The following is a 19,583-nucleotide window of genomic DNA, read 5'->3' as shown; positions in this document are numbered from 1 at the left end:
TTTATTTAATTTGTATACCGCCCTTCTCCCAAAAGGGACTCAGGGCGGTGAACAGCCAAAATTAAAATACATACAATACAAAAGTTAAGATAATTAAAAGAGATTAAATCAATCGGCTCCCAATTTAAAACCCCAAATCTATAAAATTTAAAAATCCCATTAAAAACCATGTAGGCTAGGCCAGCTTGCTGGAATAAATAAGTCTTTAGGGCCTTACGGAAGGTACGGAGGTCCAGGATCAGTCGTATTCCAGGAGGTAGCTCATTCCACAGGGCGGGTGCCCCCACAGAGAAGGCTCTCCCCCTGGGGGCCGCCAGCTGACATTGTTTGACCGACGGCACCCTGAGGAGGCCCCCTCTGTGAGAGCGTATTGGCCGGTGGGAGGTTATCGGTAGCAGCAAGCAGTCTCGTAAGTACCCTGGCCCTAAGCCATGGAGCGCTTTAAAGATGAGAACCAACACCAACACTACCCTCTTTAGGTGAAAAATACATAGGTCCTCTCTTATGGACAGGGCTGCCAGTTCAGATATTTGTCTGGCGGAAGTAATTGCCACCTTCCATCTTCCATCGTAGATCCTGTTGGTTGAAAGCCTTCTAGAGGCCTGTATTGTCTGAATAACCCTGATGGGGCACTTGAGCTGACCTAATCTAACCCGTTCAAGTGCCAGATGGTCAGTTGAAGCCACTGCGGTTCTGGGTGTAGTAGAGCCCCCTGGCTGAGAGATACTCTGTCCATGGGGATCCTCTATGGTCTGGCCACCGACAGGTTGACCAGATCTGCGAACCATGGCTGTCTAGGCTAGTGTGGCATTATGAGCAGGACCTCTGCCCTCTCCTCCATTACCTTTCTGATCACTTTTGGGAACAATGGTAGTGGTGGGAATGAATATAACAGTCCCCTTGGCCATGGGCTGTGGAGAGTGTTGGCTCTTTCCACTCCCGGAGTTGGGAATCTTGCGTAGAACCTTGGTAGGTGCGTGTTCGCTTTGGATGTAAAAAGATCCAGGACTGGACTCCCGAATCTTCCTGCCAACTCCTTGAATAGGTTGGGATGTAGACGCCACTCAGTAGTCGAGTCTTTACTGTGTTCAGGACCCAGGCATCCTCTGTTACTGTTACCCATCGGTCGGCAAATAGGCCCAGTCTTCCACCGATGGGTGGATTGCTCTTGCTGTCACTTTTTGCGTCAGAAAGGCCTACTGGTTGAGCCCTGGAATGAACCTCTCCCAGGAAACCATTGTCCTGTCTTGTCTTTAAATCTGGTTCTGTCCGATTGACGGCTCATATGTGGAGCCTCTGATTCTGCTGGTGACCAAAACTGGCATCTGTGGCCAGAAAGGGCTGCCTGCATATATAGGGTGAGAAGTGCTGCTGGGTGTGCCAATCAATGTAGGCTGGTGACCCCCAGGGGGAGGGCCTTCACTGTGGGGGCACCTACCCTCTGGAATCAGTTGCCCCCAGAGATAAGGAGAATCCAAGACCTTAGTGCCTTCCGCCGTGCCCTTAAAACCCACTTTTTCCAGCAAGCCGGGCTGGCTTAAGAAGAAATTTTAAATGTTTTAATTGGTTTGTATTTTTAATTTTGGGCCAAATTTATATATATTTTAATTGTTTTTTAATATTTGTATTTTATGTTTTTTAATTCTGGCTGTACTCAGGGAGAAGGGCGGTATATAAATTTAAAAATAAATAAATAAATAAATAAATATTTTAGGCAAAAAAAAATTCTTTTTTTCCCTTTTTTTAAAAAAGTTTTTTATTAATAATACAAAATTTAAAAAACATTGGACATAGATATGACATCACTGGTTCCATACATCTTCCGTCACTTTACAATAATATTAGTACTCATATAAACATATAGTTCTTTAGCTTTGTTCATTATTTAAACATAATATGATAATACTTTTCCCCTTATTTCTGTATATTTATTCATCTCTTAAACACCCATTTATCTATAATAACATCTATATTTTTGTTCTAACACTATACATTTGTCTTGGCTACCCTCTTGTTATCTATCCAGTCATAAAATTGTTCCCAGATTTTGTAGTACTTAATTTCGCTTTTATCCATGAGTTCCAAAGTGAGTGTCCATTTTTGTGCAGTTAAAGGTTTTCAGTAATATTTCTTACTGGGAATTATTTTATTTTTATTTTATTTTTATCATACTTATAGAAAGAAAGAATTAGAAACAAAATATAAGAAAGATACAAATTATTTATTACTGCATATATTCACAGCGGCATGAATAGCCTTCGCTCAAAAATGGAAAGAGAAAAATATTCCAACTGAAGAGGAAAAAAAAATTCTTGTCCCTGGTTTCCACCGGTATAGATTCTATGGATTCCCCAAATAACTTGTTCCCCTTGACTGGGGCAGAAGCTAACTTCCATTTATGTTTTATATCCGCCTGCCAATGGTGGAGCCAAACCAAGCGTCTTACAACTACTGATGCTGCGATGGCTTTGGAAGTGTACTTAGCGCCATTGAGAGTGGCGTCTGCTATAAGTTCCAGTGTAGCTCTTACTTTGTTAAAATCCTGTTGTGATCGGAGATCACCAGGTGGTGCCTTGTCCTGCATCTCCCGAAGCCAGATCAGAGCAGCTCTGCTGAAAAATGAGGCGGATGTGGTAGCTTTGACTGCCCATGCTGCCGCTTGGTGAACCTTATGAAGGGTCTGCTCCACCTTCTTGTCCTCTCCTTTCAAGCCCTCCTCTGCCTAAGATGGTTGAGGATATTGAGGCAGCCACTGGGCCATCAATTGTTGGAGGTTTTAGAGACTGCAAATTCTGGCTCTACGTTATACATCATCTTTTCGTTCCCACTTGGCATTGGGAAAATCACTGGTTGGACCATTTGCCCATGCACCATCTCTCTGAACACATTGGAAGAAGGAACCGTCTCACATTCCACCGTTGGGCTTGCAAAGAGCCTATCCTTTGGGTCTGTCACAGATGATTTTACCCTAGATGTCATCGGGTCAGTGCCCATGCCAGTTGTTGCTTTGGCCTTGCTTAGCAGTAGCTTAAACAGACTTGTTCGAAACAGACCATTAAATGCTGGGGTATCTTCCATAGTTTCCTCTTCATCAGAGAATTCTGTCTCCTTTTGTTCTTCCTCTCCTGAAAATGACACCTCACTAGGAGTGGATGAGATGCAGGAGTTAAATCTTTGTAACGCCAGGCCCCTTTTTTGCCTCCTTGCTGGCAAGGGGCGATCATGGTCTGATATTCTCTCCACGTTTATAGGGCTGATCTGATTCTTTTGCTCAGACATGACCTGCATTAAAGCCTCTGATATTAGAGCCTTCATCTTACTCATAAGTGCAGGAGATCTAGCTCCTGCAGTTATGGGAATGTATGTTGTCTCTGGTGCCAGTCTCATCCTCTGGATGAGGTTGCCACTGATTTCCAAAGTCCTGAAACTTTCCTTGCAATCCAAGCAATGATTCATCCTCTCTCAAACAAAGGATTGTTTGGTTTGATTGCTCACCAGCTCCCTCTGGTGTTGCAGCTCTGGCACTAATGCCTTGCTGCTCCACCTCTATTGGTTGAAATAGTGAAGAGTGGGAAATCCCTTTTGCTCTGCCTCCTTTTCAGCTCTAGCAAAACTTTTCTCAATGGCTTTCTGCCTCCTCAAAGCCTCTTTCTCCTCAGCTTTGGAGTACTCACTGGAAAATGGAGACTTTCTTCTTATCTCTAGTGTAGCTGCTTCTGCAGCAGCTCTGGGCCCTTCTGAGCTCATTTCTTGGGCTGGGCTTAGAGCAGGGAATCCCTGCTCCTCCCCACTTGCCCCTGTCTCGGAGTTATCCTCCATGTTTGTCCCTTTTGTTCCTGAGAAACAGGCAGACTCACCCACGCAGGGGCTTTGCTGCATGGCTTTTTCTTTGGCTGTTAACGAGCGAGCGAGCTTACTCAGCCTAAACTGAGCAGAGACTCTAAGTCCTTTATTATTTAAATGATGTCCTGGGGCCTCGGCTTTTCAGTTTTCAGCTTTTCAGTAGTAGGCAGAAAGCTGATGCTTTCAAGGGATTGCTGTCGGACATGCTGTCGGACAGCTCCCCCCCCCCCCCCCCAAGGCTGCAGAGACAGCCCAGCTTCTATTAGTTGGATCCTGGTCTAAAACTTTTTTCCTTCTGAAGCACCTCTCCTTGTTGCTTCTTGAATGAAAGCTGAGTCAAAAGTGGGGAGACGCAGTGGAAGGAGGCGGGACTAAAGAAATGATTGACTCAGCTTCAAGCAAGGAAGTAGAGGAACAACCCATGAATTGTATTATTCAATCAGCACGATGGAGAATAAATAACAAGGTGCTTAATATAATTAAATATAATTTAAAAATTACATGAAAAGCCCACCTTCTGGACAGTCACCTGACCTGGGGGGCCAATAAGGGGGAAGAAGACTGTAGTCAGGAGTTGACGAAGGAGGCCTCGCCTCAGGCAGGTTAGTTGAGTTAGTGAGGGTCTTTTGTATTTAAACGGCATTTAAATTTCTGCAGATTTCTGTGTTTCTGTAAGCCGCTCGGCATCATTGTGGGCGGCCACATAGATTTTCTTAATTAATAAATAATACATCAATGATGTGTGCACAGGAAGCCTTTGGATTTTGGTTGACCAGATTGAGCTCCCAACTCCCACAGTTGCTGCTGACTTTGGGAATTTTTTCAGGTTTCTCCAGCTCCTAAAGTGGGGAAGGGAGGAGAAGCAGCAGCGGCACTTGAGAGCCCCAGGTGCCAGGTGCTCTCTCCTCCCCCCCCTCCATATACAGGGAACTCAATCCAAAGGGGCATCTGCCTCTGGAGCACTTCCCCCTCCCATTACAATATTGAAATTTTCTTTCATAGTTTTTTCATAGTTTTATTTCTTCCAGTTCTGTTTGTTTAGCGACCACTCAAAGCTACAGTGGCACTGAAAAAAGTGATCCTCACTCTTAGGACTATCATAGCAACCTCATGGTCACATGTTCAAAATTCAGGGACTTGGCAACCTGTATTGTATTTGCATGCTTTCTTCTTTCTTCTGCAGGACCGCTCTGATGTTGGGTTGTGAATATGGCTGTAAGGATGCTGTAGAAGTTTTGCTCAAAAATGGAGCCGATGTTACTTTGGTTGATGCGCTAGGCCATGACGGTTTTTATTATGCACGAATTGGGGACAGTGCTGAAATCCTGTCTCTAATAAAGGCTGCCTTTGAAGAATCCAGCAAAGGTGCATCAGCTTTCTTTATATTTTCAGGGGAAATTTCTTCTTTGCTTATGATACTGCCATCTCTTGGTTGTTTCCATTCAGAGGTTACCATTCGGTCCTTTTGTTCATTGTCAGAGGCTCAGAGGTTGTTTTTTTTTAGTCGTTGCCCTCCTTTTTTGAAAGTGCTCTTGCCCTAAGATCCCAAAAGCCACCAAAACTGTTTTTTTTCAGGAGTTAAGTGACAAAAACTTGGTGACTCTTGTAATTTGGGGGGTTAATTGATATAGAGCTTGTCAAGATTGAAAAACACTTAAGCTTCCTGTGACTGTGATTGCTTTTCAGCTTGCCAAAGAACTGGCGGGAGGGAAGGGTGAGATGGAATGTGGAGGCTATAGTCTTCAACTCTGAGAGCCAAGGACACTTCTGCAGGTGTTGGGCAAGATGTGGAACAAAAGGCTGATTCCTAATTGGACAATGTGACCTGTTCCATGGGAGGAGGGAATGAAACTCATTTTTAACTATGCAGGGTTGTGCGGGAAAATTTAGAGTTGGTTTTGCTTTCTTCAATGCCGAAATTATGTACTCAATAAAGTTTTGCTTTTGGGATTTTAAAGTGCCTGCTTTTATTGGGTCTCTTAATCAGATGGTTGACAGAGCTATTTTCTTTCTTTCTGCCATGAAACTTTGTAATTATTTGCTTAATGATTTTGTGTTTTATGGTTCTATCATTTTATTGTTGCTCTGAGCCGCCAAGACTTTAAAATACACAAATGAAATCAAGCAAGCAAGCTGGTGGTTTATTTATGGGTTTGTAAGCTGCTCACAGGGCACCTTGTGGTGGAAGCAGGAGTTAAATGATATGCTTTTAATGCAAAGAGTCCAAGAAGAAGGCATTCTGCCTTGAGGAACTCACTAATCAAAGACAACTGGAATCTCCTATTACATTTTTCAATTTTTCATTATTACAAGTTCCTCAAGGCAGAATGTCTTCTTCTTGGACTCTTTCCAAGCCAGGCTCTACTGATACTTTTGAGATGAACTACTAATTAACTTCTTTATCATTTGCACATTGTTTATGTCTAATATTTCTCCAGTTCCTCTTGAGCTTTAGAGGCATTGTTGATGTGAGGGGCACATAAGCCCTTTAAATAAACCAGCATATGTTCTTTTCTTGTTTGCCCTTCACGCTTTACTCTCAACATATCCAGCTCATGTGGCTAGTGGGTATATAATCCATTGAATCCCAAAGGGTTTCAGTTTGAGGCGGTTATTCTAAATCATCTTTAGAATTGATGTTCTGTATTGTTGGATATAAAATATTAATGAAGATGCAGACTAGTAGCTTCTAAAGAATAAGTTTGTTTTTCTTCATATTCTCCCTAAAGCTTGGACAGAATATCTAAACAGAAGCTTTGTTTTTAGCAGGTTACGAAGTAATGAAGAAAGGGCAGCAACTATTGAAGGTAAGGATTCTAGGTGATGTTCAATGTAAGCCTCTAATTTCTGCCCCTTGGAGGTGGTTTGGAGGAAGATCTGCCCTCTGGGGAAGATATTATATTGTTGGCATTATCAGTGATTGTGGTCTTTCTCAATGTGATCAGCTCTCTTTATCAGCATCTGTGGTCAAGCTTGCTATCTCTGTCTAGTCTGCAGTTGCCTAATGTGACTGTAAGGAATGGGGAACTTGTGCAGATGAGGTAATTAGTATTTCTTGAAATACTAATCATCCTTACTGAAGATGAACTTCAACATTCTTTTCAGGTGCCCAGCATGCTGCCCAAATGGACTCAACCTAATATCTTGGATGAAGTGAGCAATAAACCATTTCTGAAGGAGCACCAGAATGTACAGGTGAAGGAAGTACCTTTGGCTCTGAAAAGTATATGCCACTTAATCTATCAGCTCTTGAAAACTCTCACTTTGTTCCTAAACTACTACTTAGAGTCCTGCAATGCCTGGTGCAAACGGTAGACAGTTGCTCGCCTTGCAGGATATTTGCACAGTCCTGCAAAAGAAACACGTACAAACGAACCACCAAAAGAGAAAGATAATAATGGTCTTTGCCAACATGTGTAACTTGCACAAATACATGGGGCTGCCCTTGAGGACCACTCAGAGGCTTCAACTGGTACAGAATGCGGCCGTGGGGGTTGTGATGGGAGAGTCTCGATACTCCCATGTTACACCCCTCCTGCGTGACTTGCATTGGTTGCTGGTTGCCCTCCGGGTAAGATTCAAGGTGCTGGTGATGACCTATAAAGACCTACATGGCTTAGGCCCAAGATATTTGGCGGACCATCTGCTGCCAGCAACAGCTGCCCATCGCCTGGTGGGTTCTCACAGGGAGGCCCTGTTCCGGGTGCCATCAGCTAGACAGTGTCGGCTGGCAACCCCTAGGGGTAGAGCTTTCTCTGTGGGCACGCCCACCCTTTGGAATCAACTCCCCCTGGGGCTCCTGACCTTCGCATCTTCCACCGCGAATTAAAAACATGGTTGTTCACATCGCCCAGCCTGGACTGAGAGGGTTTTTAGATTTTGGAGGGTTTTAATATAAATTATATACGTATATTTATGTATTTTATATTTTTAACTGGTGGTTTTACTGTTGAGCCGCCCTGAGTCCTCGGAGATAGGGCGGCATATAAATTTTATTGAATAAATAAATAAATAAATAAAATGTCTCATTGATGGACATAAAAGAACAAGATAACATCTTTTGAATTCTTGGAATGGCATGGTGCTCTTCTGGTCCAAGGCAGGCCAATTACATACAAGCAGAAACTCATTAGTTAGCCTGACATTTTTCCACATGGGGTGTGATGGTGGTGATGGAATAGTGCCTGCTGCCAGAGCACCATTTTAGGAATACCATTGGTACAATTTCTTTATGGCTCAATTATTGGTCATTGTCCATCTGAAGGTCCTTGAACAAATGAAGCTCTTTAGAGCAGATTCACAATTGCTTAGATGTACCCCAAATGCTGCTTTATCATTGAAGGTTGGTCTTCAGAGAGTGAGAACAAAAGTTTGGTTAGCAATTGGTAACTGATGAGTGAAAATACATGATTTCCACTAGGTCAGGTCTCACATGTATTTTCAATAACTATATTACAGTTAGGGTCTTTCTTTTTTTTTTGTAAACAGGTTTTATTAAAAATTTTCTTTCATCATACATATTTTATGAACAGAGTGCTGACCGGGTCACATCTTACACATCTTATATATCTTTTTTTTAATAATTTAATAATTTATTTTTATAATCTATTCCAGTCTTCCTGCTTTCCTTTTTCTCAAGATTCTGATAGGACCGTGATGGTGAACCTATGGTATGCGTGCCACAGGTAGCATGCGGAGCCATATTGGTGGGCACGCGAATGTTGCCCTAGTTCAGCTCAGGCGCACGCCAGCTGATTTTCAGGCCTTCCGGGCCCACTGGAAGTCAGGAAACAAGCTGTTTCCAGCGTCTGGAGGGCCTCCAGGGAGGTGGGAAAGGCCCGTTTTTCACCCTCCACAGGCTCCAGAACCTTTCTAGGACACAGCCCGTTTGCTGACTTCCGGTAGGATCAGAAGGCGGTTTTCACCCTCCCCAGGCTCCTAGAAAGGCTCTGGAACATGGGGAGAGCGAAAAAATGGGCCTTCCGGCCCCACTGGAAGTCGGCAAATGGGCTATTTCCTACCAGGCCCACCATGCCATCGCGTGCCAAAAGCGGGAACTCAGTGAGGGTCACGCGCACATGCGCGGGAGGGGCGGGGCACATTGAACTTTGAGTGTGGGCACGTGTGCGCACGACCCCCCCCTGCGCTCCCCTCACTTTTGGCACCCAATGGCAAAAAGGTTTGCCATCACTGTGATAGGAATTTCCTTCAAAACAATTATATCCACATTTTCCATTCTTAATTTAGATTCGAAGTGGCAGTCCAAAGCATGTTCTCTTGTAGTTCTTAAAAAATGAACCTTGATAATTTTCTTATAGCAAATCTGGAATTTACTCTATAAATTTTATCTATTTCAAAGTTGAGGGTCTCTTTTTCCCAATTAATTAACTGGGCCAAGGCTTTAATCATCCTTACTCTAATATCCTTTCCAGACTGTTCAGGAACCACTCAATATCTTAATTGGAGTTGTTTTGCTGCCTCTGTCTGTGGAAACTTTAGTTTTCCTGCTCCTGGTCAATTGAGGATGTAACCAGAGCTAGCTCCCCAATAGGTTACATATTCCTGAGGAAAGCCCACCAACCATATTTCCCCTTCTATTTCTCATAGAGCATTTATTAAAGAAAAATGAGTGCAATGTTCTTCCTTTCGCAGTCATTTAGGACTGATTCCAAAACATCCCCTATAAGAAATGCACTTCCTCTTCTGGATTGGGAATTACAAGCAATGCCAACCTTGTTTATTCCACTGGCTGCCTGTACACGTGCGCTGGGTTCATTACAGTCTTCTTGTTGCATTGTCCAGACCAACCAGAATAATTCTATGTGTCTCTGCTGCTTTCAGATTTAAAAAATATATTACTTACAGTCAGTGGTGGGATTCAAATAATTTAACAACCGGTTCTCTGCCCTAATGATTTCTTCCAACAACCAGTTCACCAAACTGCTCTGAAAGTTAACAACCGGTTCTCCTGAAGTGGTGCGAACTGGCTGAATCCCACCACTGCTTACAGTGCTGCAAAGTTTTCTGCAATAGCATGTAGGGTTTTTTACTATAATTATTAAGAATTTTAATTACAATAGTAAAAAATCAATACAAATGAAAGTTAAAAGACAAAATGGAAAGGAAGAATAAAAAGTGCAGGAAAAAAAGAAAAATATAATAAAAATATAAATATAAAGAAATGACTTTCAATATTTTCTGGGGGTGGGGGATGGAGATGAATCAGCCAGCAGACTGAAAGTGGCCACTGGCCGCTTTCTGCCAGGGGGAGTGGAGGTGGGTGGGGGTCCTGTTTTCCTCTGCTCAGATGTAGCTTCAGGGAGAAGTCCGGTCTTTTGCCCTTGGCAAGTGGCCAACAGGAAAACCGGAAAGAGAATCTGGATGACTCTAAAGGGGAAGGTCTCATGTGGGGTGGGAGCTAAGATTAGCTGCAGTGTCTGATGACATCCTCACTTTGAATAAGATTTTTTTGTTCCTAGGAATTAGAAAGAGAAAATGAAGACTTAAAAGGAAGAGTAAGGGAAATCCAACAGGAACAACGAATCTTACTAGACAGAATAAATGGATTGCAGTTGCAGCTGAATGAGGTAAGAAGCCTCAGTTTGTGCCGCATGCTTAACATTTAATTGAGATTGCTAATATAAAATACCAAGCCTCAATCCCCAGGCTTTCCTTACTTTTTTTCTTTTTGCCTACCATCCCTTTCTGAACCATGGTTAGAATAAAGGTGATGACATTTTTTCTACTCTGAGGCATGTTATCTGACAGAAGAATTCCCAGTCTGCCTTTTGAACTGGAGTCCCCATTGCTGGAATCTGGCACCACTTTCAGCAGCAGTGACAATAAAGCTGCAGCAGTGGCCAGTGTGCCCAAGGAGAAGCTTTGCCTTCTGGAGAGGGATGATGATTTAGCAGTTGAGGCCAGGAGACATTTCTGTGGTCACCCCGGCTGCCCTCTGCAGGATGCTTCTGGTGATGATTAGAGTGAGGGATGTATTCATTTTCTCTGGTTTTTCATTTTAACAGAGTGATCTAGAAGTTTATTTATTTATTTTTTTTGGTTTTAAAAACAAAACTTTATTAAACATATAAAAGTAAAATACTATACTATGTATATACAAGATACATATATATTAATACAAACGACAATACATAAAAAGAAAAAGTGACTTTAATCACACGTCCATTATCTTATTAACAGTGCATATTTGTTAATTATTATTATCATATAAAATTTTTCATTTACCGTATTTTCCGGCGTATAAGACGACTGGGCGTATAAGACGACCCCCTACTTTTCCTGTTAAAATATAGGGTTTGGGCTATACTCGTCTTATAAGACTACCCCTCTTCCAACGCACACCAAATAAAAATTAAAAAACATCAGATTTGATTTCAATATGGTAATTTTAATTCAAATGCTTATGACATGCAGGTACTTAGCAGGAAAACTGTCACTTATAAACATAAGGCTGTCATCAAACATGTAAACATCAAACAGTGCAATTGGATTAAACTTTTCCTAATTCACTCTAAAGCTGAAAGGAAGGATAAGACAATAAACCCATGGGAGCTGCCATGCTGTTTGTTTTCTAAGCTGTCAACCAAACTGGAACTGATGATGATAGGAGGAAGATAACAAACAATAGAGAGCCAGTGCCGGGCAAGTCCCTGGCGAGTCAGCAACGCCCATCATAACTGCAAGCTATTTTTACAGGTTTTGCTGGCGTGACAGTTTCCCTTTAAAAGCCTTCAAAATCCTCCTGTTCGTCATCTGATATCATAAGTACATCAATGACATTTTGTAATACATTTGTAAGGCAGTCATCATATGGATCTAATTCCGTATCAGATGGTATGGTCTCAGCTTCGGCTTCCTCTTCATCTTGCCACAAGTAGTCGTCCTCCATACCATCTAATGAATTTGATATGCCACACTTCTTGAAAGACTTGATTACAGTTTCTGCATCAATTCCAGGCTTTTATGACAAACTTGCACAAAACATCCAACTATGGAGCACGCATGTTTCCTCCTTTTGTGAATGACGTTTCACCGCTAACCATCCATTCATTCCACTGTTCTCGAATGCGATCTTTAAATGGCTTGTTTAGGCACACATCCAGTGGCTGTACCAACGATGTCAATCCTGCAGGAATAACTGCCGCATCTGTGTTTATTCTTGCAAGCCTTTGCTTGGTGCTGGGAGTTAAATGAGCCCTGAACATATCCCACACCAGTAGACTACGTTTTTGAATAAGTCCACCTGGTCGCCTGCTCCATACATTATCAAGCCATAGTTTTACCCCTTCTTCATCCATCCAGCCTTTTTCATTCACATGTACAAAACAACCAACAGGGAACTTGAGTTTCGACATTGTTTTTCTTTTAAAAATAATCATTGGTCTCAGTTTGGAGCCATCAGCTGTGCATGCTAGTACCACTGTAAAACTGGACTTCTCATGTCCTGTTGTTTTAATTAAAATTGTTTTTTCACCTTTTGGGTGGACAGTTTTATTTCCAATCATATTAAAATTCATTGGAGTTTCATCCATATTTCCGATACTACTTAACGCATAGCCATGTTTATTGCACTGTTGTATTACGTAACGATGGAAACTATTTACTTTGGCATCAAGATCTGCAGGTAATTTTTGTGCAATTTTTGTCTTTTGCCTCAGTACCAAATTATGCCTTTCCAAGAATCTAGTACACCAGGATACAGTGGCCTTAAATCTGTTGCTGTGATCTGGGTTAGATTTGGCCCACTGAAGTGCAAACAAACGTATTTTATTTCGTGTCACTACATAACCGTTTTGGCGATGCTCATTCATCATGTCTTTTTCGAGTTCTGGCCAATGTGGGGTGCCTCTTCTTAATGCACACTTACCCCTTGGCATACTCTTTAATGCTTTTACATTTGCTTTCCAGTCCCGAACCATCTTTTCTGTTACTCCATATTGTCTTGCAGCAGCACAGTTATTATGTTCCATGGCAAAGTTTACAACTTTAAGTTTAAAACTGGCTTAATATTTCATATGATGGGATCTTGACTGTTAGCTATTTGTATACTGTACTGTATGTACTGTTGCTGTACTGTATGTATTGTTGCTGTACTGTAGAGATACTTATGAGCCAGGCTGCACATCTGCCTGTCAAGGTAATGGGCTACGCTACGTGTAGTGGCAAGAGGGCTATTTTGTACCAGGTTTTTTTCCTTCACCCATGCAGCCTTGACGAGATCGGCACAGCTTCATGAATCTGACTTGCTGCACGGAGCTTCCCCCAGGCATCCAGGGGGATATTACCGACGCTCTGACTTCCCCAGACAGGTGGGGGTCAGCTGGGGAAGTCGGAGCATCGGTAATATCCCCCTGGATGCCTGGGACGGCGGGGGAAGCTCCGCGTAGCAACCAGCTGGTTCCAGCATTGAGCGGCATGCAGCCTTGACGAGATCGGCACAGCTTCCCCTCAATGTTGTCGGCGCTCCCGTAGCGTCATTGGTCAGCGCCAGCAACTCAGATTCGGGTACCCGGCGTATAAGACGACCCCTGACTTTTGAGATGATTTTCCTGTGTTAAAAAGTCATCTTATACACCGGAAAATACGGTACTCTCATTTCTACAAGTTATCCAATCATACCACCTATTCCATGCTATATAACATTTTGAGTCTACCTTGTCCTTCATTTCAAATGTTAGTTTGTCAATTTCTGCACAATTATAGATTTTTTGGATTATCAATTGGTCTGTTGGCAGTTGGTCAGTTTTCCAATCTGGCTGCAGTGACTATGTGTAATATTTATTTATTTTATTTCTTTCCTATAGTTTTCTTTAATCATCCCTAGTAGGAAAATCTCTGGTTTGAGTTCTATTTTTTCTGATGTTATTTCTATTAGCCAAATTCTTACTTTTTCCCAATACTTCCTAATTTTTGGGCAAAGCCACCAGACGTGGAAGAAAGTACCCTGTGCTGTTTGCACTTCCAACAGGTTGGACTTAAATTTGAATACATTTTTGCTAATCTCGAAGGGGCCATATACCACATTTTGTATTGATTCTCTTTATAAACCACTGACTTTGTTATAATATAATTATTTTCCCACACTTTTTCCCAGTTCTCCAATTCTAAATTATGACCAGTATTTCTAGCCCATGCTATCATTTGTCCCTTTACTAATTCCTCTGCAAGATCAAATTCCAATAGATATTTGTACATTTTTTAAATCAATTTTTCCTCCGTGGCTTCTAAAAGTTTATACAACCGATTCAGTTTTAATTCAATTCCTCCTTCTTCTTGATCCTTTTTATATTTATTTTATTTTATTTTATTAAATTTCTATACCGCCCTTCTCCCGAAGGACTCAGGGCGGTGAACAGCCAGAGGATAAAACAGAGATACAAAATTTAAAATAGATTAAAACAAATTAAATAATTTAGGCTGAATTTTAAAATACCCCATAATTAAACAAATTAAAATTTGTGTTTAAAATTTAAATTTAAAAAAGGAGAAGATTTAGGCCAGGCCAGCTTGATGAAATAAAAACGTTTTAAGCACGCGACGGAAGGTGCAAAGATCTGGGATCCTCCGTATCTCCGGGGGGAGCTCGTTCCAGATCGCTCTCCCCCTAGGGGCCGCCAGTCGACATTGTTCGGCCGACGGCACCCGGAGGAGCCCCTCTCTATGGGAGCGTACTGGCCGGTGGGAGGCTATTGGTGGTAACAGGCGGTCCCGTAGATAACCAGGTCCTAAGCACATATCTTGTTTTTATCTGAAGATAGGGCCACCAATATATCTGTATCCCTTGATCTCTGAGTTCCTCTTAATGTTCCTTGAGAATCCAAAATTTCATAGTATCTTACCATTTTTTGAATTTCTAAGGTGTTGGGGTGTATCATCACCTCCATTGTGGATAACCATCCAGGAACTTTCATATAGTGTTTACTTTTAATTTCCTGCCATGTATAAATTAATGAATCCCTTAATATATGATTGCAAAAATACCTATGTGTTTTGTTCCTGGTGCTCCACAAGAAGGCGTGCCACCCCATCAACAAATCATGTCCCTCCAAGGTTAACAGTCTTTGATTTTTCAGATTCGCCCATTCCCTGATCCATGTCAAACTTGTTGTGGATATGTCTCCCATGCTGGGAGTCCAAATCCACCTCTGGCTCTATCATCCTGCAAAGTACTTAATTTAATTCTTGGCTTTTTTCCTTCCCACACAAATTTTGTAGTTATCTTGTTCAAATTTACAAAAAGATTTTGCAAATAGTGGAATCGTCTGAAATAAATAAAGCAGCCTCGGCAGAATGTTCATCTTTATAGCTCCTATCCTTCCTAATAATGATAATTTCAGTTTCCCCCATTTTTCTAAATCCTCTTTTATTTGTTGAACTAAAGTTACATAATTATTCTCCTTTATAGTTGAGCATTTAGCTGTCAAATATATGCCTAAATACTTAACCTTTTTTACTACTTGTAATCCTAATTCTTTAATTAATTCCTCTGTTTATTTATTTATTATTTATTTATTACATGTATTTATATGCCGCCATTCTCCCAAAGGACTCAGGGCGGCGAACACAAATTAAGAAACAAGTACAATAAAATCATAACTTAATCCAAATAATTAATTAGTAGTAAATAATAAAGCCCGGAATCAGTCTCAGCCTATTTGTTTGAAAAGCCAAGTCTTCAAGTCCCGACAGAAGGAGCGGAGATCAGGAGTCGTCCGGAGCTCAGTAGGTAATTCATTCCAGAGGGTGGGAGCACCCACAGAGAACACCCTACCCCTGGGCACAGCAAGGTGACATTGGCTCGCTGTCGGAACCCTGAGGAGAGCGGCCCTATGTAAGCGAACAGGACAGTGAGAGGCAGGCAGGAGAAGGTCATGCAAATATCCCGGACCTAAGTCATGAAGGGCCTTATAGGTGAGGACTAGCACCTTGAAGCAGACCCGGAGAACCACTGCTCACGCAGGAGGGGTGTTATATGGCAGTAACAAGGGGCTCCCATAACAACCCATGTAGCTGCATTCTGGATCAGCTGGAGTCTCCGGGTGCATCTCAGGGGCAGGCCCATGTAGAGGGAATTGCAGTAATCCAAGCGGGAAGTAACCAGGGCATGAGTGACTGTGCGAAGGTCATCTCGGTCCAGGAAAGGGCGCAACTGGCGCACCAGGTGAACCTGTGCGAAGGCCCCCCTGGTCACGGCCGTTAGATGGTCTTCTAGGGATAGCCGAGCATCCAGGAGGACACCCAAGTTGCGAGCCCTATCAACAGATGCAAGTTTTTCCCCATCTATCAAAAGTGATGGAGCCTCTGAAACCCGAGATGCCGGCATCCACAGCCACTCAGTCTTAGAGGGATTGAGTTTGAGTCTGTTTCTGCCCATCCAGGCCCGTACCTCCTCCAGGCAACAGGACATCACGGAAAGGGCATCTCTGAGGTGGTCTGGGGTAGAGATGTATAATTGGGTATCATCAGCATATTGATGATATCTCACCCCAAAGCCACGAATGATCTCACCCAGTGGCTTCATATAGATGTTAAAGAGCAGGGGGGAGAGAACCGACCCCTGAGGCACCCCACAATTAAGGGGCCTCGGGGTGGATCTCTGCCCTTCGGCCATACAAACTGAAAGCGACCCAAGAGGTAGGAGGAAAACCACCGTAAGACAGTGCCTCCCACCCCTAACCCCACAAGTCGCTGCAATAGGATACTATGGTCGATGGTATCAAAAGCCGCTGAGACGTCAAGTAGGACCAGGATGGAGGAACAACCCCCATCCCGAGCCCGCCAGAGATCATTCACCAGAGCGACCAATGCCGTTTCTGTGCTGTGACCGTGTCGGAAGCCTGATTGGTACGGGTCAAGGTATTCCATTTCCTCCAGGAATTGTGGGAGCTGTTGAGCCACTACAGTCTCAACAACCTTCGCAATGAAGCGAAGGTTGGAGACGGGACGATAGTTATTAAGTGAGTCTGGATCCAGGGAAGGCTTCTTGAGGAGAGGTTGAACCACTGTCTCCTTAAGAGAGGCGGGGAAGTTCCCCTCTCTCAACGAAGCATTGACAATGCCTGGATCCAGTCTCTAGTCACCTCTCTGGCAGCCGAAACCAACCAGGAGGGACAAGGGTCCAATAAGCAAGTGGAGGAACTAAGTTTGCCCACAATCCTGTCCACTTCCTTGACAGAAACAGGGTCAAACTCAATCCAGATATTATTCTCAAGACCCACCCTAGTCTCCCGATTGGATTCTGCCCAGTCAGAGTCCAATCCGATCCGGATCTGAGCGATTTTATCATGCAGAAACTGTACAAAATCCTCAGCTCTGCTCTGCAAAGGACCCTCGCTCCCTGATTGAGGAGGGAGCGGATCACACAAAACAGGGCCGCTGGGCGGTTTTCTGCAGATGCAATGAGGGCGGCGAAGTAGTGACGTTTCGCCGCTTCCATCGCCACTAGATAAGACCTAACCTAAGATCTTAACTGTGTTCGGTCAGATTCAGATCGGGAGGACCTCCAACTCTCCTCTAAGTGTCTTTTCCGACGTTTCATTTCCTGGAGCTCCATGGAAAACCAAGGAGCAATCCGGGATCTGCGTCGGGTTAGAGGCCGCAAAGGTGCGATTCTGTCCAAGGCGTCGGTAGCCACCCGTTCCCAGGATGCCATCAGAGCCTCAGCTGAATCGCAGGATTGAGAGGTGGGGAATGTCCCAAGCTCCTTCAAGAACCTTTCTGGGTCCATCAGGCGCCTAGGGCGGAACCATTTTATGGGTCCCGTCTCCCAGCAGCAGGGGTTGACAGATTGAAAGTCTAGTCTAAGGAGGGAATGGTCAGTCCATGACAGGGGAGTGATGGAAAGTTCCCCCTTACCATGACCATTTATCCACTGCCCAGAGAGAAAAACCAGGTCGAGTGTGTGTCCTCCCCTATGAGTTGGGCCCTGAATAACCTGAGTCAGGTGCATGGCTGCCATGGAGGCCATGAACTCCCGGACTGTCTCAGATGACTCACCAATCGAAGGCAGATTAAAATCTCCCACAACTAAAAGGTTGGGGAGTTCAAGTGCCACCTCAGACAAGACATCGAGCAGTGCGGGCAGGGCTGTGGCAACATAGCTGGGAGATAGGTATGTGACCAACAAGCCCGACTGAACTCCAGGGTCCCACTTCAATAGAAGAGACTCACACCCGCCTATCTGAGGGACAGTGACCTCCCTAGGACTCAGACTTTCTCTAACAACTACTGCCACCCCCCCGCCGCTTCCCTGGTGTCGCGGCTGGTGCAGGACATGAAAGCCTGAGGGGCATAAATCAGAGAGAGGGATTCCCCCCACTTGCCCCAACCAGGTCTCCGTGATACAGGCCAGGTCCGCACCCTCCTCATCAATAAGATCTCGTATGAGGAGAGCCTTATTCATCACGGACCTGGCATTCACATATAACAGACGGAAACCAGGGTCCTTAGCTCTCATATCCCCAGGAAAGCAAGGTGAGCAGGAGGTATGGGAGCAAGTCACCATCCGAATGCATTTGGTGTGATGCTCCCCACCCCTACTTCGATTTCTTCTGCCCCTTCCCACCATCACAGGTATAGCTTGTCCCACCCTCCTCCGAGCATCTCCTACGACTCCCAACCTCCCCAACCCGCTGGGACTGTCAAAATGGCATGGCTGCTGATCCTTAAGAGACCCCCCAGTCTCATTTTTATTATTAAAAACCACCCTCCTCCCGGATCCCCTTAAAATTGGATCTAAAAATCTATTTAAAAAACCCCAGAGTTTCCGTTTTTTAGCGTACCACCTCTCGGGGTTCCAAAACGCGTCATCAAGGGCAGCCCTCGATAGTTGAGAGGGCCAAACCTGTGAGAGGGGAGAGTCTCGCAGTGCAAGGAACTCCGCAGTTGAATACATTAAAGAATAGTAATGAGCTGAGAGTGATGAAGGATCATTTTCTATTTAAAGGGTGTTAGAGATGGTAAAAACAGGTAGATTAAATAAGGGAGGAAAAGATGTTAAAGAGGCTAAAAGATGTTAACAATAGGCTAAAAACATCAGAACATCGGGACATCATCGTCCTATCATGACGATGGTAAGTCTTGTGATTATAATAAGTCTATTCAATGGTGGGGAATAAAGTCTCAAAGGCCACCCTTTCAAGGTGACCCAAACCAGAGTCATAAGGTCAAAGGAGAGATGGTCCGTCCCACCATAGTCCAAGACTCTCGGTGTCTGTGCCTCCTCCTGTTCTCACATCAGCGATAGCCGAGGCTTAGTTCAGAAAAAAGCAAGGTGTAGTCATAGGATGGAATAAATGATTGAATAATCGAATAATCTGGGTAACCCAGGGAGGACAAGATGGTCAAAGAATGGTCAAATAAGGCTGCAGATCAATCAAAAGTTGTAAATTTATGCTGAGTGGCCCTATTAGGCCTAAACCTAATTGGGGAGGGGGAGCAGTTAAGGGGGAGACCAACCGTCATCCCCAACTGACAACCGGGCTGGCTTAAGATGAAATTTTTAACTGTTTTTAAATGTTTTAAACGTTTTTAATTGGTAAATGAGTTTTAATTGGGCCAAATTTATATATCTTTTAATTGTTTTTAATATTTGTTCTGCATGTTTTTTAATCTGGCTGTACACCGCCCTGAGTCCTCAGGGAGAAGGGCGGTATAGAAATCCAATATAAAATAAAATAAAATAAAATAAATTCTCAGTTCCTTCCCCATAAGCTTGATCT

The 19,583-nt window shown here is 43.5% G+C and overlaps 1 protein-coding gene across 9 annotated transcripts in view; it reads left to right on the top strand.

The window, feature by feature from the left end:
- Positions 1-19,583, top strand: part of UACA (uveal autoantigen with coiled-coil domains and ankyrin repeats) — a 77,378-nt gene that overhangs the window by 20,705 nt on the left and 37,090 nt on the right. For 5 of the 9 annotated variants that reach the window (XM_087877827.1, XM_087877825.1, XM_087877823.1 and 2 more), the window contains exons 8-11: positions 5,027-5,208; positions 6,610-6,650; positions 6,949-7,038; positions 10,323-10,430. In XM_087877827.1, coding sequence (XP_087733953.1) covers positions 5,027-5,208; positions 6,610-6,650; positions 6,949-7,038; positions 10,323-10,430 — 421 coding nt within the window. The remainder of the gene's footprint in view (positions 1-5,026; positions 5,209-6,609; positions 6,651-6,948; positions 7,039-10,322; positions 10,431-19,583) is intronic. The other 4 variants (XM_087877828.1, XM_087877826.1, XM_087877824.1 and 1 more) reach the window with 1 other exon arrangement.

The sequence above is a fragment of the Pantherophis guttatus genome, chromosome 13 (genome assembly GCF_059756535.1).
Source record: "Pantherophis guttatus breed Tessera chromosome 13, ASM5975653v1, whole genome shotgun sequence".
In the NCBI taxonomy this organism is placed as follows: domain Eukaryota; kingdom Metazoa; phylum Chordata; class Lepidosauria; order Squamata; family Colubridae; genus Pantherophis; species Pantherophis guttatus.
This window is presented reverse-complemented; position numbering and strand designations above follow the sequence as displayed.